The 22264-nt window shown below is 39.4% G+C and overlaps 1 protein-coding gene across 3 annotated transcripts in view; it reads left to right on the top strand.

Annotated features, from left to right (window-relative positions):
• DYM (dymeclin) overlaps positions 1-22264 on the top strand; it is a 395381-nt gene that overhangs the window by 71113 nt on the left and 302004 nt on the right. For all 3 annotated transcript variants that reach the window (XM_005886705.2, XM_070361533.1, XM_070361534.1), the window contains one exon: positions 2739-2811. In XM_005886705.2, the coding sequence (XP_005886767.1) occupies positions 2739-2811 (73 nt within the window). The remainder of the gene's footprint in view (positions 1-2738; positions 2812-22264) is intronic.

The raw sequence follows: 22264 nt of genomic DNA, 5'->3' as shown, positions 1-22264 counted from the left end.
GAAATGCATGAATGTGTTACTGTAATTTTTGGCAGGTGAGTTTTATATTTACTTGTTTTTAATTGAAACTAAGGAAGATGTTTGGCCTCATATGGAAGCTGAGTGATAAATGATGTGTGGAAAATAAGGCAGTATGAGTGACTTGCTTAATGTAAAGCCTGATAAGCAGTCAAATCTTATCATTCTTCACTTGCCTTGCAATTGTTTGCTTCTAGAGTAACCCCAGAAATAAGAATATAGTATTATGCAAGAATGTTTTTGTTTTAGTAAGTGGAAATTGTCAGAAATTTCACTTGGAATTTGCTTATTCTTATCTTTAGTTTTGTTAGAACTTTGGCCTTGAAATGCTATGTTTTACTTGTATGAGATGGATTTATCAACATTATTTTCATTAGGATTACATTGATAACGAAGCTGTGAATGTACTCCTTAGTTAACTGGCTGTTAACTTGACTGAAGTCATGATTTGGATGGCACATGGATCCAAAGAGAGGTCTTTGTCACCATTTTAAAATTTGAAATTTAGATGTGTTTACATCCCTGGAGGGAAAAAAAAAATCCAATTAGGTGCCATCTGTGGGTCCTGAGCACTTGTTCCCTCACCTCTGTAATTAAAAAACTTGTGCAGGCTGCTTGGCTAAACCAGGGGTATGTTAGTAAACTGGTCAACTTATTTGGTCTGAAATGTTCTTTAGGAAATCAGTGAGTAATTCTGAAAGTTACTGGGTCTGGGTCACTACGTTCTCTAGGGTAAGGCATGGAATGACAGTTCAGCAAATACATACTGAGTATATATTATTAATACTTGCCACAAACCACTTGTTGGAATAGGTTATTAACTCGCATGGGTCATGTTGGACAGCTCTGGAGGAGAAAGATTGAGTTGGCTCTGACTTTCCTCCACTTGTTGAGCTAAGTGGTAGTGACCTACTGCTTCTAGAGTGAGACTTAACGTGGTTATTGAACTTGAGTCTTGCTGTGTATTCTTTTTAGCATTGATTGATGTCTTTAGTATGATTTAATATTCTCTTCAAGCTTTGCACTGACCTCTCAGAGGGCTGCTGTGCCAGTTACTTCTATTAATGGCAAGGCAGGAAGGAATTTCTTCAAACTGAATACCAGGTGATATTGTGGTCTAGAAAAAAGAATTGCTAAACTTCTCTTTGAGATGCCAAGTGCTTTGATGTTTTAGAAGCAACTGCTAAATTTGGACTTGGACACCTGTATTCAGTTCAGTGAACACGTATTGAGTGTACATTATGTGCCAAACTCTTTGTCTGTCTCTCTTTTTCCCGTAAGAGGGTCAACTCCAGTGCATGTATGTGTGCTTGCAAAGTTGCCTCAGTTGTGTCCGACTCTTTGCGACCCTTCGGACTGTAGCCCACCAGCCAAGTTTCTTTGTCCATGGGATTCTCCAGGAATACTGGAGTGGGTTGCCATGCGCTCCTCCAGGGGATCTTCCTGACCCAGGGATTGAACCCTTGTCTCTGGCATCTGCCTGCACTGACAGGCAGGTTCTTTACCACTAGTGCCACCTGGGAAGCCCCAAAGTCCAATAGGGGCCTGCAGGGGCCTGCTTTACTTGTAGCCAAAAGCTCTGGGATAATGCAGCCAGCACTTACAATAACAGACAGATGCACAAGGCATAGATGCTGTGCAGATGATTGTTTTTATTTAGGGTGAGCAAGAGAGTTGGGTGTGTGCCAGTGTTGAAGGGTATTCTGAGGAAGTGGATACTGGGAATGAAATGAAAAAGTAGTGGGTTAGAAAGAAGTCATAGAAACTGAGGGAAGAAAGAATTTCATAGATATAGGTGTCAGTACTGGAAAATCTCATGGGTGGAGGAGCCTGATAGGCTACAGTCCATGGGGTTGCTAAGAGTCAGACACGACTAAACGACTTCACTTTCACTTTTCACTTTCATGCATTGGAGAAGGAAATGGCAGCCCACTCCAGTGTTCTTGCCTGGAGAATCCCAGGGACGGGGGAGCCTGGTGGGCTGCCGTCTATGGGGTCACACAGAGTCGGACACAACTGAAGTGACTTAGCAGCAGCAGCAGCAGCGTCCAAAGCAGGGAGCCACATGTGATCCTGATTGACTTCATAAGTTAGAAAGTCACTTAGGTTTGAGAAGTTTGGGACATAGGAGCATTTCTGTTGCAACAGTAGTTTGCAACCAACCTTTGCTGCTTACTTTGTGACTTGGGAAAGCCATTTTGACTTTGGCTCTTTGTAAAGAGGTGTTTAGACTCTCAGTGGGTTCCAATCTATAATCAGTGGGACTCCATGAGTTCAGAGAAGGCACTTCTGGGTCTGCAAGGAGATCAAGGGTAAGGTCAGATTTTCATTGGGTGAAGAAGTGCAGGTAGTCTATTTCTGATTTAAAACAGCTGGAGCAGCTTGAGTTTTTATTTTATATACTTTGACTTCAGTATAACTTTTATTTGAAAAGACATAGTACAGTATAAGAAATTTGAAAACCGCTGGTCTACAGAAGTCATAGTTGCCTTCAGACATTAAAACCAATATAATTAATAGCTGGTGTTCAAAATTCCTCTACTAGATGAAGATTATAGTAGATGTTAACTTGCTCAGCATATAGATTTTATTCAGAGGGCAACTTAGTATCTGAGTTTCTGTAATAATGATTATTCTCATTAGAAATGAAAACTGAACTTCCAAACAACTGAATTCTACTTTATACTTTGTTAAAAAAATTTTTTTATATGTCTCACCAGGTTCTGACTCAGAAGATCTTTTGGAAGAATTGCTCTGCTGTTTGATGCAGTTAATCACTGATATTCCACTCTTGTAAGTTCTGGCTAAGCCAGGATTACTTTTCTCTTCTTAGTGTATTGAAGATGCTAATTGATCATGTTGAAGAGTTTGTGGGTTGTAGTACTTTCATGTATCGCTTTTATGTATGCCTCCGTGTACATCCATGGCCTTCTTGCTGTCTTGCGTGATAATAGTTAGACTTTGGTGACCTGTCATCAACACACGAATTTTATGTTGTTGAGGGGAAAATAAACTCTTCAGCAACATGAAGCATATGATAAGCACAGAATTAATCTGTGTAAATCAGGGTTTGAGAGAAAAGCAGTTTGAATCTGATACATACATGGTAGATATAGCTCTTTGTCCATCCATTATTTATTCTTCCCTTCTTCCTTGCTTCTGGATTTTATATCTGGCCTCTTTTGGAGAGGTTGGATTTCTATTTCTAGCTTCTCTTGAAGCTGGATGTGGTCAGTGAGATGTAGGGGGAAGTCCTCCAGTGAAACTTACAGGCACAGCTCTTTATTGGGACCTGACTCACCTAAGAGACATATTTATATTTTCATCTGTGAGAGCCCACTGTCCTATTCACCAGAGTGTGGGCAAGATCTCCTTAGAGTTGTGTTGGACATCTTGGCACCATGAACTAAGAGACTTACAGCAAAGTCTGCTTTGATGGCATTGAGCTGCTGAACCAAAGTTCAACCACTACCACTACCACTACAAAGATCTACCACTACCCCGCTCCTGCCCCCACCCCTGGAGTTCTCATGTAAGAAAAATAGACCTTGTTTACACTGTTACAACTAGATTTCTGTTACTACAGCTGAATGCAGTTCCTGTATAATTCAAAATGTTTGTTACTTTTAAAACAGTTATTCTCAACCTTATTTGTCTCTCAGAGGAGCCTTTTTAGAATTTTTTTTTTTCTTAATTGCCTCTCCAGAGTCCTAATGAAATTTGAATACTACAGATACACTGAATATGTTTATATGCTATGACTTTCTGGAAGGCCATACATCATTATAATATCTGTGAAGTTTTTCACCCCTGGACAAACCAATTTTCACCCACTGGAGGGTGATCTCTTACACCCAGTATTGAGAATGCATATTTTATTATTTAAAAAAATTTGTTTATTTTTGACCACACCACATGGCAGGTGGGATCTTAGTTTCCTGACCAGGGATCTAACCCATGCTGCTTGCAGTGGAAGTGCAACATCCTAGCCACTGGACAAATGGGGAATTCTTGAGAATGCACATTTTAGAGGAGTTATTTTTTGAAATGAAAAAGTAGGTTTTAAGATTTATCATCACAAAATCTCAGTCTGTTTGGAGATATTGCTGGAAATAAGCCCTTGCCTGTGGCCCAAAAGGAAAGATGGGTATTTGTGAGAAAATGGGCCTCTGTTGTGCATGAGCGCAGCACTCAGAATTGTATTGTGACAGTTGCTCAGTTGTGTCCAACTCTTTGCGACCCCATGGACTATACAGTCCATGGAATTCTCCAGTCCATGGAATTCTCCAGGCCGGAATACTGGAGTGGGTAACCTTTCCCTTCTCCAGCGGATCTTCCCACTCAAGGGATTGAACCCAGGTCTCCCACATTGCAGGTGGATTCTTTACTAGCTGAGCCACAAGAGAAACCCTTGTATTATAGGTTTATTGTATTATAGAAAGAATTGTATTATAGGCTTAGAAATGAGAACCACCAAACCCTGTTGTGACCTGGTCTGGTCATGCGCAGCCTGGAAGGTAGGGCTGAGACAGCTGGGTTATCACTGACAGGGAAAGGGCATGGAGAAAGTGTCCCAGGTAGTGGAACTCTTTTGACAGACACAGTTCTTTACATGCCTGGTATCCTTTCTCACCTTCTTCTCCAATATTGTTGGGGTAAGTGTGTGCCCAGCTTAGTTTACAGGCTCTTTGGGAACTAAATGTGGCTCCTTGACAGTTTGGGCCAGTTACACGTAAGCAGAAGTCAGGAGCTTGCAGAGCATGTATCTTCAGCTCATCGCCCTTGGCCTTTCTCTTCCTACCTGGATGTGGAGGCAGTGCTCTGGCCTTCTTGAATCTGGGATGATGGGTGCCACACAGAAAGAACAGTGTCCCAGGAGCGTGGGGTGTTTGTAATGTTGTGGAAGGACTACACAAGCCCTTGATGGCTTATCTTTGATTTTCTTCTTATGTTAAAAGAGCAAACAGTTACTTTGGTTAAGCCACTGTGGTTAACTTTCTGTTACATATGGTCAGGTGTGGGAGGGGAACACACATATTGCTTGTTGTCAGTTGTTTAGTTGCTAAGTCGGGTCTGATTGTTTAGCGACTCCATGGACTGTAACCTGCCAGGCTCCCCTGTCCATGGGATTTCCTAGGCAAGAATACTGGAGTGGGTTGTCATTTCCTTCTCCAGGGCTCTTCCCGACCCAGGGATGGAACCCGCAACTCCTGCGTTGGCAGGCAGATTCTTTACATTTAGCCACCAGGGAAGCCCTGTGTATTGCCTGCCATTTGTTTATTATAGTACGTGTGAGGCTTCTTGTGTTTCTGATGTTAGTTTTAAAAACAGCAGCACCTCTATAACATTTGTTATTACCAAATACCAGCAATTTCATATATATCCTAAATAAGTTCCTTGTTTTTGTTACTGTTGTTGATAAAATGTTGTGGTAAAGTTAAGGGGGATGGAAATGATAAATCCCCTTAGATAGTAAATAAGCCGTGAATACAGTGTAGAAACCAGCCACTTAAACACTTGGAGAGCAAGTAGACAGTGTTGTAATATATCAAACATTTCAGTGTTTTAATGTGTTTATACTTTTTAAATGAACTGAAAATGCACAGACAACCAGATGTCTTGTATTATGTACACTCAGCTTTAACCAGCTGCTGAAACAATTTCTTATGATTTAATGTTCTTGGAACTCCATCCTACAAGAAGGTTTGTCTTGGTAACAGTTTCCATGTGAAACCAAACTCCTCTTCAAATGTTTCATCTATAACCATACGGATCAGCTTATAATTTAAGGAGGAATATTAACCTGTGAAAACTGGCGATGCTTTGACACACCTGACTATCATCTGTCTTGCTATAAACGTTGAAGTTTAATGTGCTGCCTTAGTGGCTGAATAGCAAGAGGTATCTAATTTTAATGGCCTTCGTGGGTAATTCAAAACTTTTCTAGCTTAAACATTTGAGACTCTGAAATCATTCTGTTAATATTGAATGCAAGTGATTACCAAGAACTAGAGTGATTACAAGAATTTAGAAATCTGTAAATTTAATTTAACTGATTCTTCATCATTAGGAGAACAGGATCAACTATGGTAAACTCCTAGAATTTCTAAGAATTCATCTGTAATGAAAAATTTTTTTAGGTTGTAAGTGGATTCTGCTTCTCAGTTTGGATTTGTTGATAAAATATTAGTTCTATGAGGTGTTAATCTTCAGTGTCAGATTAAAATTGCACACCTTCTGGGAATCCTTCCTTATTAACCCCATACCTCTCAGCTTTTATAAATATATTTAAAAGAAAGATTAAGTCAGACATGGTCTTGTGACTTGACATTTTTCAGTGTGTATTGGGTTGATCCACTAGAATTAAAGTGTCTTTCAAAAGTAAAACTTTGTCTTTTTAACTGTTGTATCTTCTTGATCTCAAGGAATTGAATGGGAGAGGAATAAGATATGATAAAGGTATGTCTCAAGACACTAATGGAGAGTGAAATGGAACATGGTTGGCAGGCTAGAGTTGAAAGCACTACACTTAGAATTTGGGACACTGGTTGAGGTCTTCCAGTTTTACCATAGAAGCTGGATGGAGCCCCCACGACAATACCCAGTGATGTTTAGGTGGGGCCCTAGCAGCGTAAGCAGCAATGTTGGATGGGCCCAGTACTTGATGCTTTGAGGACTGCTTAGGATGCTTTTCTTATTATGAAAGAGAGTTTATTTTGAGAGCTTGAACAGGGTTTCTTTCCTTTTCTGTTTGCTGCTGTTTCTGTCAAAGCTCGCTCTCTCAGCTGTTTACAGTGAGGCTGTTGTTGAGAGCAGGCTTTGCTCCTTTTCTCTGGGCCCCAATCTGGACGGTCCTGGGAGGTCTGCTCAAAGCGGGCCTTGCTGTGAGCTCCGGCCCCTTCCTCTGAGATCCATTTATGTGTCTTCTCCTGTATTAACCTATGAACTCAATGAGGAGGAAGGACCAGGGCTCCTTAATTCTCAGCCTGGCCCTGATGGACAGATATTTTAATTCTGTAATCTAAGAAACTTTATCTAGTTTTGTCGTAAGTTATATATTGATAAAGATGTGATATTCATAACCAATTGCCTTCACTGCCTTTTCTGGGGGACTGTGTGTGTGTGTGTATGTGTGTGTATGTATGTGTGAGATGGGACTTAGTCTGCTGCTCAAGTGCAGGAGGTACCTGGTATCATCTACTGGCCTTGTCCGTGTTACTCGTTCTGCTTCAGTCACGCTGGTGTTCTTGCTAATTTGGAACTAACCAACCCACTCCTGTCTTTAAGGCCTGTGACCTTCCTTCTCCTGCCTTGAATATCTTCCCTCAGACATCTGCATGGCTCATGTCCTGTCCTCCTTCAAGCTTCCTTCCTTGTGCTCAGAGTTTGGCTTCTTGGAAACAGTTCTGCCTGCCCTAAAATAGCACCCCTTCATAGTCTGTCGTTTCATCATGCTTTATTTTTTTGTCCATATGCTTATCACTAGTTTTCATATTATTATTTCATGTTATTTTATTTCTCAAATAGAATGAAAGCAATGTGAAAACAAGGGCTCTTCCTGTGCCAGCACTTTGTTTTGCTCACTTCTGTCGCCTTAGTATTGAGGTTAGCCTGGCATGTGGAGGACTCAAAAAATAATTGTTGAATGAGTAAGTCCCGGGGGCACAACCTATTCAGTGTGCTTAAATGTTTTGTTTGTTGCTCATCATGTGGTCTATATGGAGACAGGGTACTGTGCTAAGGGATAGTCTATTGCAGGTAGAGTGGCTCAAAGCCCCTTGCAGTTGGTGAAAAAAGTGAAAGTGTTTGTCACTCAGTCCTGTCTGACTCTGGTATATTTTATTACAAACACTAAATGTCTTACAGACGTTAGCAGTGTGGAGGGACAGCCAGCAACTGAAACACTGAGAAATCACATCTCACAACATTTAAGGAAATGGTAGATTGTTGTTGTTCAGTTGCTAGTGTTGTGTCCGACTCTGTGACCCCATAGAAGGCAGCACGCCTGGCCTCCCTGTCCTTCACTATCTCCCGGAGTTTGCTCAAACCCATGTCCATTGAGTCAGTGATGCTATCCAACCATCTTGTCCTCTGTCGTCCCTTTCTCCTCTTGCCCTCAATCTTTCCCAGCATCAAGGTCTTTTCTAATGAGTCAGCTCTTTGCATTGGGTGGCCAAAGTATTGGAGCTCAGATAATTAGCTATAAATGCTGACTAGTCTGGGGCCATTTAGTTTAGGGAAAATCAGCATTATATCTCAGTAATACTCTTGCCTGGCAAATCCCATGGATGGAGGAGCCTGGTAGGCTGCTGTCCATGGGGTTGCTAGGAGTCGGACACGGCTGAGCGACTTCACTTTCACTTTTTCCTTTCATGCATTGGAGAAGGAAATGGCAACCCACTCCAGTGTTCTTGCCTGGAGAATCCCAGGGACGGGGGAGCCTGGTAGGCTGCTGTCTATGGGGTCGCACAGAGTCAGACACGACTGAAGCAACTTAGCAGCAGCAGTAGCAGCAGCGGTCCTTAGATTATCCCTTCACAGTGTAATAATTTCTTTTTCATTAGGTTAATCTGCAAAAATATATATATTATGAGTATACTTTGCTATGTCTATTTACTGTGTTAGGCCCTGGGCAAAGAAAGACATGACTTTGGAAGAGCTTAGAGATGGATGGATGCATAGAAAGCCCACTGAGAGGAACAGTTGATACATGCTGCAGTCATTTGGGGCTGTAGTGATGAGCTGTGGCCAGACCTTCAAGGAGGCAGAGTGGAACTGCATAGGGACCTTTGGGGTATATATCATGTGTTTGGGGAATACAAGTGGATTCATTTGATTAGAGCAGAGGGTTTGTGGGAGGCTAGGGCTAGAGAAGCTATGTTGTTTGATGAAGTAAAGACTTGCATGTTAGAAGGACTAAATGTTGATTATGTTTAAGGTTCTCTTTATTAAAATGTATAAGAACATAATACATATATTTTAGAGCTAATTTCTCTGATATCCATTTTGGATGTATTTGGAGAGGAATGGAACTGTTAAGAATCTTATTTATAAAATTAACATTGCTGGATTTATGAAGTGTAATGATATAAAATACATATTTATTTGACTCACAGGTGTTGGTATTGGCTTAGATGTCATACTTTATAAAATTTGAATGTTGAAAACTTTTGGTGCTAATGATAAATAGGTGGTTCAAGAACCTGAAGAGCTGTTCCTTTATGAAGTCTGCAAGTCTTTGAGAGTGAAAGAACTAGAGACCTTGTGTTGGCAATGAAGGGCCTAACTGTTGGGAAAATGTCTTTCTGTAGCTCTGCATGTTGATACCCAAACTCGTGTCAAATCCAGCCTCAACAGAGTGGGTGGCTAAAAGAAGTCAGCGTTTAAATTTTAGGTGCTGTAAATATCTAGTATAAATTTCTGGCTGGATTAGGTATTCAAGACATTATAAGCACTGAATTAAAGGTGATAGCATTTTCAAATACCAAGACATAATTAAGTTCACAGTAGTTTACTAGTTTGAAACTTGATTTCTGGTGCTTCCAGAGGCGGGGTAATCCTAGTTAAAAAAATTTAACGTATAAGTCTTTACTGGGCTTACTGAAGAAATCTGACTGAGATATATCCAGTACCACAAATGTTAGTCTTACATTTGTTCATATTGTTTATAGTCACATAATTGACTATTGTCAAGACATGTAAGAGACATTTTATAGTAGGAAAAAAACCCATTAACTCTGAATCCAGAAGCCAGTGTTTGAATCTTAGCTTTATCACTCATCAGCAGTGTCACTTCAGGCCTCAGTTTTCTCATTTTAAAATTGAGGTGCATAGATCATAGACTGTCACTTGGAAAAGACATTTGAAGGCATCTAGTTCAGTTTAATATTTTAGATGTGGAGATTGAGTGCATCAGTTTGGAGATCACCTCATGTAGCCATTGAGGGATGAGCTGGCAAGCCGATAGTGTAATACACCACCACCTTGGCTGCCTAGAGGGACCAGCAGTTGGGGGGCGCCTCTCATCCTGGGATGAGGTCTGTCAAGGGCTCTCACTGCCAAGGATCTGTTGCTTAAGATTGTGTTGAAGACCAGAGTAAAGCACTCGAAAATGCTTTTGTAAATTTTAAAATGCTTTATGATTATATAAAAATGTATATAACCACTGGGGGTCCAGTGGTTAAGAATCCACCTTGCAATCCAGGGGATGCGGGTTCAATCCCTGGTCAGGGAACTAAGATTCTACCCTGCTGTGGAGTACCTAGGACCGCATGACACAACTTCTGAAGCCTATGCGCTCTGGAGCCTGCACATCACAGCTGCTGAGCCCGAACATCACAAGTTAGAGTCTGTGTGCAATAACGAAGGCTCCAGCATGACGCAACGAAGATCCCACGTTCCGCAACTAAAACTGACATAGGCCTCCCACACCGCCAAAGTGTATTGCTTTACATATAGTGGGGCTTCTCTGGTGGCTCAGATGGTAAAGAATCCGCCTGTAATGCAGCTGCTGCTGCTGCTAAGTCACTTCAGTCGTGTCCTACTCTGTGTGACCCCATAGACGGCAGCCCGCCAGGCTCCCCCGTCCCTGGGATTTTCCAGGCAAGAATACTGGAGTGGGGTGCCATCGCCTTCTCCAGTAATGCAGGAGACCTGGGTTCAATTCCAGGGTCAGGAAGATCCTCTGGCTCTGGGATAGGCAACTCACTCCAGTATTCTTGCCTGGAGAAGTCCCATGGACAGAGGAGCCTGGTGGGCTACAGTCTATAGTGTTGCATAGAGTTGGATACGATTGAGTGACTAACACACACATTACACATAATAAGTGTTTAAGGAAAGCATTGGCTATATTTTGTTCTGAGTTAATTTTCCTGTTTTAAACTTCTCAATAGAAACTAATAGCCCTTGGTCATTAACAAGTATAGTGGTCATAGGAAACAGGATGTGTAAGATTCAAAAGAACAAGGCTGAATCCTTTGTGTGAGAACTGAAGTAAGTTTCTGATGTGTCAGGCTGCTTCAAGGAGCTTCTCTGACTGCTTTGGAGGACTGGCTCTAGCCTGGCATTAGGTGTGAGAGACTAGCAGCAGCTGGAGCAGAGTCCTGAATCCTGACATTTTGCCTGTGTTTGCATATTTCCTTGCAAGTTATAGATTCTATAGAGGTATATAATCATTGAATTTTTAGAACAGGAATTAAGCTTACGCATGTACTCAGTCATGTCCGACTCTTCGTGGCCCCATGGACTGTAGACCACCAGGCTCCTTTGTCCATGGAATTTTCCAGGCAGGAATACTGGAGGGGGTTGCCATCATCTACTCCAGGGGATCTTTCCGACCCAAGGGTCCAACCTGCGTCTCCTGCATTAGACAAGCGGATTCTTTACCACTAGTGCCACCTAGAAAGCCCTTATCTTATACATTTTCATTTTGTGTATGATGGCGCTGAAGTAGAGAGAAAGGAAGTGACTTTCCTAAAGTCAGTTTGTAGGATTCTTGTGTATAACTCAGCCCTGAAAATGTTGAATTTCTGCCTTCACAGAATTTTTACTCTTATACAAGCAAGCCTGGTGACTTCCTTGGTGGTCTAGTGGTTAAGAATCTGCTTTCCAATTCAGGAGACATGGGTTTGATCCATGTTCGGGAACTAAGATCCCACATGGCTTGGAGGAGCTAAGCCCGTGTGCCACAGCTAGAGAAGCCCACTCACTGCAGCTGCTGAGCTTGAGTGCTCTGGAGCCTGTGCTCTGCCACAGGAGCTGCCTGTGCGCCACAGCTACAGAAGCCCCCGCCCGCTGCAGGGAATGCCTGTGGGCTGCAACAGAGACCCGTGCAGCCAAAGTAAATTAATAAAAGTAAAAAAATAAAAGCAAGACGGGTACAGGATGCTTTCGTTAATTTCTATTCCTGTTATTAGTACAAGTATCGCAAAATATGAATGAGCTGGTTTAACATTAATAACTGAATTTTAATTCTACCAATGAACAGTTGATTTTTTTCCTTTTAAATTTTTTGTCCTACTTATGCATCAATAAGTTAATTCTTTATAGAGTTGTTTCTTTTGGGGGCATAATCCAGATTACATTACCTTTGGATATTTAAAGCTAGTCTTTGATGCTGATGTACTTGTCTTAGATTATAATGTGTATGTGCATAGGGTTTGGGAAGACAGTTGAGAAGCACAAAGGGGTTATGCTGAGAACCGATTTTGTCTTATATCTCTTTACTCTCCAGAGACAATCTTTTTCATTATTAGCTATTTTGATGGTTTATACATACACCTTCACCCTTATCTTACCTTTATATATTTATCTAAATAATATAACTATTTCATTTTTTTAAATTAAAGGCTTTACTTTTCAGAACAATATTAAATTCACAGCAAAACTGAGCAGGAAGTATAGAATATTCCCGTATCCCTCTTCCCACACATAGCCTCCTCTGCTGTCAACATTTCTTACCATAGTGGCACATTTATTATAGTCGATGAACCTACATTGATGTATCACTATCACCCAACTCATAGTGTGCATTAGGGTTCATTCTTGTTGCATTGTACATTCAGTGGGTTTTGACAGGTGTATAATGACATGTGCCTGGTGTACTCTTGTCCGTGGAATCTCAGTCAGACATGACTTAGCGACTGAAGAACAACAGCTACAACATCCATCATTATAGTTTCATAAGCATACTTTCACTGCCTTAAAATTGCTCGATGTTCTGCCTGTTCATCCCTCACACCCCCTGAAATCTTGGTCACCCCACTGATCCTTTTACTGTTTCCATATTTTCACCTTCTCTAGAGTGTCTTGTGGGCTTTCCAGGTGGCTCAGTGGCCAATAATCCACCTGCCAATGCAGGAGACATTGCTTCAACCTCTGGGTTGGGAAGATCCCCTGGAGAAGAAAATGGCAACCCACTCCAGTATTCTTGGCTGGGAAATCCCATGGACAGAGGAGCCTGGCAGGCTACAGTCCGTAGGGTCACAAAAGAATTTGACATGACTTAGTGATTAAACAACTATAATAATAGAGTGGATAATAATGTAGTTGGAACCTACAGTACAAGCTTTTTTAGATTGGCCTTGTTCATTTAGTAATGTGCATTTAAGTTTCCTCTGTGTTCATGGCTTAGTAGCTCATGTCTTTTTAGATCTGAATAATACTTCAGTGGATGCAGTATGTGTACATAAATTCACTTGATACATCTATGCACATATGTAAGTCTTAGAATTGGAATTAAGTGTGACCATTTTAAAATTTGATAAAAATATAGTCAATTTGGTAAAAACTTGTTCCCTAAAGGGAGTATATCATTTATAAGTTCCACCAAAAACATTTAACAGAGCCTTGCCAATATAGTATATTATAGATTTTTTTGTAAGTTAAAAGTGGAAATCAAGACAGCAGAGTAGAAGGACGTGTGCTTATCTCCTCCTGCAAAAGCACCAAAATCACAACTGGCTGTTGATTTTTCAACAGGAGAATGCTGGAACCCACCAAAAAGAGATACGCCATGTCCAGAGACAAAAATGGAAATCATATTAATGATCTTTACATGCATTCTCTCATTGCAAGTGGGGTTGAATATCTCTTCATGTATTTAAAAGCCATTTCTAAGTTTTGATGAAAGTTCAGCAGTCATTTCTAATTTTTGAGAGCTCTTTTTCTCTAATTGTTCCTTGTTTGTGATGGAACTTTTAAGCAGGCGTAATTGCACTTTGGATACCCATCTTACAATTTCAGTATATTTGCTTTATTATTGTGTATCCACCTTATCAGTGCATCTTAATTTTTGATTTTTTAGAATTTTCTAAAAACTCTTCTTGGTTGAGCTTTATTTCAAGAAGATAATATGGCTGTTTCATCCATTTGATGCATCATTACATATATAGCATTAGTTCTTTGAGAAACCGTAAACACTTGGAATGTGTTTAATATATTTGATCCACTCCATTAATATTTTACATATGATGAAGTTGACAGATAAGGTGACTGATAAAGGTAGTTGAGTGACATTTCTAATACTAGAATCAGATTTCTTGACTCCTAATGTCCAGGTACTTTCTGCTCCATTGTTAGTACTTTTATAATTGAGGAGTATTACCATGTTTTTGAATTTTTTTAACTTCAAAACTTCTCTATTATTGACAGTATCTGAAATATACCACTTTTTAGTCTTTCCTCATATTTTACTTCTGAAATCTTCATGTTGGCATGACATTGATATTTCTAATGTTTGGTATTAGTTCTTTGAACTTGTCAGTTGTTTTTATTAAACTTATGTTCCATTTACAGTACTGTCAATTTCTTATCCAGTAGTAAGTCAGAGGAGGATGTTTTTTCCTGCACATTCGTTGACTTTGCCCTTAGCCAACACTAACACCCATTTCATGAAGGCTTTTGTCTTTATCCAAGTGTTCCACTCTGCCCAAGCAGAGCAGTGCAAGGTCATGGCGCCTGTCTTTTTTTTTTTTTTTCTTCACATGAAATTAATTACTTGCTCCAACAGTAGTTTGTTCTAGGACATTTCCAGCCCAGATGGTGGAAAGTTCTTGGGATAACATGGCAGCCGAAGTAACATTTTGGCTTTTTAAAGTTGACTTTGTTTTGGCGATTGTGTAATGAAAATCTTCTGAAGATTATACAAGGACATAAAACAAGAAAGATCTGTTGGCTTAAAACATTTTTCATCTTTTAAAAACCACCACACTCAGCATGGTGGAACTTTGGTTTCTTTCAAGTATTGGCCTGTCTTGGCTCTTTTCCCTGACTATTTGGCACCTAAGATAGCCCAATTAATAGATTGAAAATTTTGTTGTTTTGAGTATAATGTTGCCTTGAATTCCATTTTTGAACATTATAGAAAGTTACAGCAAGAATTGACATTAAAGATCATCTTGCCTAATGTACTTACTTACAAATAAGAAAACTGAGACCCAGGGGACTTATTTTTTGAAGTGAACAGAGTAACTTCAATAGAGAACTTAGAAGCAGAGCCTCCGTTTTCTAACTTGGGGACAGTGACTCATTCAGCATACAGCAGTATGTTTTAGGTTTTTGTTTATTCTTATTTCAGTGTCATCAGATTTTAATTAGTAAAAGATTGATTTTATCATTCATGATAATCCTCTATTGTTAGTTCTTGATTAATTTCATTTTCAAGCAGGTGATACCTTTATGTTGTTCAAATACTGATCCCATAAAAGTGCACATGAACCGTCTCCTGCCTGTCCTTGTTGCCCATCTCCAGCCCTCCTGTTTGTCTCCATAGTAACCACTGTTCATGCTTGGTTTCTTATGTATGCTTCCTGAATTTTTTTATACATGTATATGCAGTTATGAATTTAGATTCTTATTTCCCCCTGTATTCATGTAAAAGGTAGGAAATTATGCAATGTTTTGAATTTTCTTCTTTTTTCAGTTAGCAGTCTATCTTGGCAGTTTCTGTATACAAGCATTTAGAGAGCTTTCTCATTTTTGTGTTTTAAGTTAAAAGTGTATTGAGATATACTTTAGGTACTCCAGAATTTACCCTTTCAAAGTATCTATTTACATGGTTTTTAGTAAACTCACAAAAGTTGTAAACCTGTCACTGCTATCTAATTCCAGAACTTTATTACCCCAAAAGAACCCCTCTACTTATTAGCAGTCATTCCCCATTTCCCTTGCCCTCCTGCCTGTAGTAACCACTAATCTGCTTCTTGTCTGTATAGATTGTCCCTTTGTAGACATTTCATATAAATGGAATCATACAATGTGTGGCTTTTTGTATCTGTCTTCATTCATAGTGTAGCATGGTTCATCCATGTTGTAGCATGCCCCAGTACTTCATTTCTTTTTATTGCTGAAAACTATTCCATTGTATGAATATATACCACATTTTGTTTATCCATTTGTCAGTTGATAAATATTCTGGTTGTTTCTACTTTTTGGCCATTATGAATAATACTTATGTGAGTATTCATGTACAAGAGTTTGTGTGGATGTGGTTTTCAGTTCTTTTGGGTATGTGTATAGGAGTAAAGTTACCAGGTCACGTGGTAACTCTGTGTTTGACTTTTTAAGTAAATGCCAAACCTTTCTGTAGTGGCCTCATCGTTTTACATTCCCACTAGCCTTGTATGTGCATTCTGATTTGTCTACATCCTTTTTCATTCGTTTTTAAAAGTTGCGTTGTATTCTGTTGTATGTCAGAATCAGTTTATATTTAATCATTCCCCTATTGATGGGCATTAGGATTGCTAACATCTCTGTGCTAATGTCTTTTGCTCATTCTTATATTCTTATATTGGCACCTTTATTGTATCTATTTCTAGGACCCGTTTTACATTAAAAAGGTTAGTCCTTTGTGACATTGTGTTTTTTCTATGTGCCTTTTGACTCTTTTTGCTATTAGTATATGTGTTTTTGCCATGATAAATTTTTAGAAACTATTTTTAAGAAATGGAATTTATCAGTCTGTTACAGCTCTTAGGCCTTCCAAGCTTCTTCTTACCTTTTTGGCCTCATCTCTTACCACTCTGCTTGCAAACTCCCTTCAAGACGCATTGGCCTCTGCCATTCTTTGAATATTCTAGCCATGTTCCTACCTCGGGGCCTTTGCATGTGCTGGTCTTTCTTTCTAGAAGACTTTTCCCTTGTTTATTTCTTTCAAATCTTTGTGCAAATGTCAACTTCTTGTTGAGTGTTCCCACTTAAAATTATAACACACCTGTGGTAGATGTCAAATTTTGAGGTTAATGAAATATGTATTTACTTTTTAAATAACAAATTAGGTGTTAGAATGCTGTTAGTTTCTTATGAAGGAACAAAAATTTCTAGGTGTAAAACCTTTCAAATAGTGCTTAAATGCTTTTAATGACTAAATGCCTTTAATGAGACTGAATCTGTGGCTTTGCTAGTAAGTTTAACTTAGGTCTTTGGCAAGTGTAATGGTTAATTTTTGTGTGACAGTTTGAGCTGTGGGATGCCCAGAGACCAAACGCTAGTTCGTTATTTCTGGGTGTGTCTGTGAGTATGTTTCTGGAAGTGATTAGCATTTGAATTGGTAGAGTTTGTGAAAAAGATCATATGCACTAGTGCTGGTGAGCGTCTTGCAGTCCGTTGAGGACATGAGTAGAATAGTAAGGTGGAGGAGGGGCGAGCTTGCTCCCTGTCTTTAGTTGAGACACCCGTCTCTTTCTGTCTTTGGATGTTGGCACGCCTGTTTCTTGGGCCTTCCCACTCAGGCCGAGGCTTTCCTGCTTCTCAGGCCTTTAGGTTTGGACTGGAACTACACCGCTGGCTTTCCTGGGCCTGCAGATGGCAGATAATGGGACCTTTTAGCCCCCATGATTGCGTGAGCCAATCTTTTATAAATAAATTACTTTCCATATTATATATCCTTATATCCTGTTGGTATATTTAGGAGAGCCCTAAATAATGCAGCAAGTGTGACTAGTTCATTGCTACTGTCTGAATGTTCCTGTCCTCCACAAAATCATGTTTTAAAACCTAACCTCTGCAGTTAGAAAAGACCCTGATGCTGGGAAAGATTGAAGGCGGGAGGAGAGGGGGACGACAGAGGATGAGATGGTTGGATGGCATCCCCGACTCAATGGACATGAGTTTGAGTAAACTCTGGGAGTTGGTGATGGACTGGGAGGCCTGGCGTGCTGCAGTCCATGGGGTCACAGAGTCGGACACGACTGAGCAACTGAACTGAACTGAACCTCTGCATTGATAGTGTTAGAAGGTTTGGGGCCTCTGGGAGATGATTAGGTCACGAGGGCCGTGCCCTCATGAATGGGAGTGGTGCCCTTCTAAAAGATACCCACAAAAATGTCCTTGCTGCCTTCCATAATATGATAACACAGCAAAAACACGCTTAATCTTTGCGAACCAGAAAGCCAGCTCTCATCAGGTACTGGATCTGCAGGTATCTTGATGTGGACTCTCTGCTTCCAGAGTTGTGAGGAGTACATTTCCGTTGTTTATTATATGAGTTTGTTACTGCAGTTCAAAAGGACCGAGATACTAGGTTGTTTTTCCTAGTTGCAAATCTCTAGTACTTTGATTGTTTACAGTGAAGTGAGAGACAGAAATAATTCAGAAAACCTTTGGTCAAAATGAAATTAGAGATGATCCTCAGACCTTCTCTCCTGCTACTTTTTTTTTTTTTTCAGGAAATTTCCCAGTGGAGACAGCCAGTTTGAAGCAGTCTTTCTCCCACTCATTTTCCTTTATGTCCTTCCCATTTTTAAATTTTAAATATAGTAAAAAATAGTCACCTGTAATCTCATCTTCCAGGATTGCTGTTTTTGTTCTTCTCATATTAACATTTTAGGTGTATTCATTCATACGGTGCACAGTACTGATCTAATATCTTTGCTCAGCATCACATCATGAAACAAATATTTAACTGTATTGTTTCAAAAGCAGATGGAATAAGTTGTTTTATAAAGCCAGCATACCTTGATACTGAAACCTAACGATGACATTCCACAAAAAAGATAGTCACAGACTTATATTTCTCATGAATATAGGAGAAAAAGCTTCAAAAAATTAGCAAATTGTATCCAGCAACATAAGAATAGGATTATACAGTATAAACAAGTGGGCCTTATTATCTCAGGGATACAATATTGTTAGCACTTGAGAATCAATATGCCACATTAATAAATAGAAAAGCTATTTGATTGTCTCAGTAAATGTGGAAAAAGCGTATGACCAAATTCAACATCTATTCATGGAAAAAAAGACTCTCAGCAAACTAGGAAGAAACATCTTCAACTAGGTTAAGGGCATCCATGAAAACCCTGCAGCTAACATCACACCCAGTTATGAGAAACTAAAGCTTTACCTCCTCTGTGATTAGAAACAAGTCAAGGGTGTTTGCTCTAAGCATTTCTGTTTGCTATTATATGAGGCTCTAGCCAGTTCAAGAAAACAAAACAAAGAATAAAAGGCATAGAGATTGGAAAAGAAAAAGTAAAACTGTCTTTATTTGCTGGCAACATGATTGTTTATGTAGAGGGCCCTGAGGAACATAGAAAAGCTACTTGAGCTGAAAAGTGAGTTTAGCAAGTTTACAGTTTACAAGATAATTATACAGAAATCACATACTAGTAGCAAACAACTGGAAACTAAAACTTTAAAACTTCTATTTTAAAACAATATGAAAACATGAAATAGTAAATTCAACAAATATGTGTACAACTTATATACTGACAACTAAAAAACACTGCTCAGTGAAGTCAAAGAAGACCTAAATGTAGACATATCTTGTGTTCACGAATTGGAAGACTCAACATTGTTAAGATGTCAGTATCACCCAGATTGAGCTACAGAGTCCATTTATCATATTTGTACCAGGCTTTTTGTTTGTTTTTTTCCTAGACACTGACAAGCTGATTCGAAAATGTACTGGGAAGTGCAAAGAACCTAGAATATCTGAGGAGATAATTGAAAAAGAGGAACAAATGGAATACTTACACTCTGTCTCTTCCCACTGTGCTGTAAAGCTACAGTTGTGTTTTTGCTTTTGAGATTGATTTCTTGTTTCGGCTGTGGTGGGTCTTTGTTGCTGTGCGTGGGCTTTCTCTAGTTGTGGAAAGTGGGGACTAGTCTTTGTTTTGGTGCCCAGGCTTATCACTGTGGTGGCTTCTGTTGCTGCAGAGCACAGGCTCCAGGGTGCACAGGCGTCAGGAGTTGTGGTGCATGGGCTTAGTTGTTCCATGGCAGGTGGAATCTTCCCAGGCCAGGGAAAAAACTGGTGTTCCCTTGCATTGCTAGACTGATTCTTAACCATATGGACCTCCAGGGAAGCCCAAAGCTACTGTTTTGAAGGTAATATGGTATTGATCAAATAATAGACAAATCAATCAGTGGATGAGTTTAGTGAAAAAGTGTTAGTCACTCAGTCGTGTTCGAATCTTTTGTGACCCCATGGACTGTAGGCTGCTAGGCTTCTCTCTCCATGGGATTTCCAAGGCAGGAATACTGGATTGGGTAGCTATTATCTTCTCCAGGGGATCTTCCTGATTCAGGGGTGGAACCTGAGTTTCCTGCCTTGCAGGCAGATTCTTTACTCTCTGAGCCACTAGGGAAGCCCTGGAGGGAGCCAGGAAATAGATTTGCACTTCTGTGGTCTTTTTTTTTGTGTGTGTGTGTGAGAAAAACAGCAAAACTATTCAATTGGAGAGGGAAATGTTTTTAAACTAGTGGTGCTGGAAAAGGTAATTATTATATAAGAAAACAAAACAAACAAAACTTTAACTCCTACCTTCACATGTAACACAGAATAATATACACAGTCTTGGTTTAGGAAAAGAAAACTTAGAAAGGATACAGAAAGCAATAGCCAGAAAAGGAAAGTCTTGATAAGTTAAACGTCTTCAAAAATAAAAATCTTGCCTCCTCAAAAGAGACTGTTCAAAAAAGAACAGTCAAGCCGCAGATGGGAGAAATGTCTCTGAAACATAACTAACAAAAGAATTTATTCTTGAATATATAAAGATTTCTTAAAATTTAAAAATAATTAGGCAAATAACCCAATTAAAAATGAACAGAAGATTTAAATGGATACTTCACAAAAAGGATCTGTAAATGGCCAGTAAACACATTGAGTTTTGATGTTATTAACCATTAGAAAATGCAAATTAAAGCTGTAGTAAGATATCACTACACACCACCAAATAAGTGTTGTCCAAGGTTTTGGGGGGAGGGAAGAATATAGAACATGGAGTACTTTTAGAGCAATGAAACTGTTCTGTGTGGTACTGTAATCGTGGGCACATGTTATCACATTTGTCAAAATTACTGTGATTGTAGCAGTCACATGGCAATAGTGAACTGTAATATAAATTATGGACTCTGGGTGATGATCACTTGTCAGTGTTGGTTAATCATTTTTAACACATATGCTACTCTGGAGTGGTGGAGGAGGCTACACATCTGTGGGGCAAGGGATATAGGAATTCTCTATCTTCAGTGTTGCTGAGAACCTCAAGCTGTTTTGAAAAATAAAATCTGTATAAAAAATTGCTGTGATATATAAAATGGTACAACCAGTTTGAGAAAAGGTTTGACGGTTTCTCATGAAGTCAAACATCCACCTGTCCTCTCATCTAGCAATTTTATTTTCAGGCATCCACCTACAAGAATGGAAAATAAATGTTTGCAGATGACTTACATGCAAATGTTTATAAGTCTTTTAAAAATACTTTTTCATAATAGCTCTGATATGGAAACAAATGCCTCTTAACATCATCTTGTCTCTCTGTACTTTATCCTGGGTTATTTCTTATGACTTAACGTCCAAGTCATTGAATCTCTCTTCAGCTGAGTCTAAATAATCTTCTGCTATTAAACCCATTTATAGAGGTTATTTCTTTCCCTCCTTCCTTCCTTTCTCCCTCTCTTCCCCCTTCTCTTCCTGCGTCCCTCTTCTCTCCTTTTTTCCTTTCTTCTTATTTACTTATTTTTTTAAAATCAAGTTTTAAAATTTGGCTGTTGTTTTTTTCAGCTCAAGACATTTTTTTCTAGAACTTAAAAAGCCTGCTATATTTATATAGTTTACAGATCCTTGGGAAAATTTTGATTTGATAAATTTGGTTTTTATTCCATAAGTAGAACAGGTGTATTTGTGTTTGGTAATTAATTACTATTGAAAGAGGTTTTTTTGTTTGTTTTGTAGGTGTATTGTGATTCTTGTTCATGTAGTCTTATCTTTTTATGTGCCCATTTTTGATTGTTTGGTAGTTTTTGTGTTTGTAGAGTTGTAAAAATAATTTGATAGGATGATTTTATCTTTCTTCAGAGAGGATGGTCTGTTTCTCTGGGTGCCTTGGATTCTTCTTAATTCTGTTTCAGAATTTTCATGGCCACCCAGGGAACTTAAAAAGCTCAGTTCTAGTCCATGAGACTGTTGATTTCAGGATCCCCTTGAGAATCTCTGCCCTGTATGGGGAGTGGATTTCTGCGGCTTGCTCCTTGGACAGCCTTGGACTCCAGCTTTTGTCCCCTAGACTGTCAACCCTGTCACAAGCACTGCTCAGATTCCCAACCACTGCTTATAAATCAGGAAACATCCCAAGGCCAGAGCAGTTCCAGAAGTTGAGCTGACCTCTCTAGGTTTTCCTAGTGCCTCAGTCTTGGCCTTGTATTAATAATTCTTCATATTTTACTAGCTCTTTGGTCTTTTTAGAACATGCCCTTCCAGACCCTCTGTCAATGATTTTTGTTGACTGCATCAGGAATAGTCTTC

The sequence above is a fragment of the Bos mutus genome, chromosome 24 (genome assembly GCF_027580195.1).
Source record: "Bos mutus isolate GX-2022 chromosome 24, NWIPB_WYAK_1.1, whole genome shotgun sequence".
NCBI classification, from domain to species: Eukaryota; Metazoa; Chordata; class Mammalia; order Artiodactyla; family Bovidae; genus Bos; species Bos mutus.
Note: the sequence above shows the minus strand (reverse complement) of the source record. Positions and strands in the feature narration are given on the sequence as shown.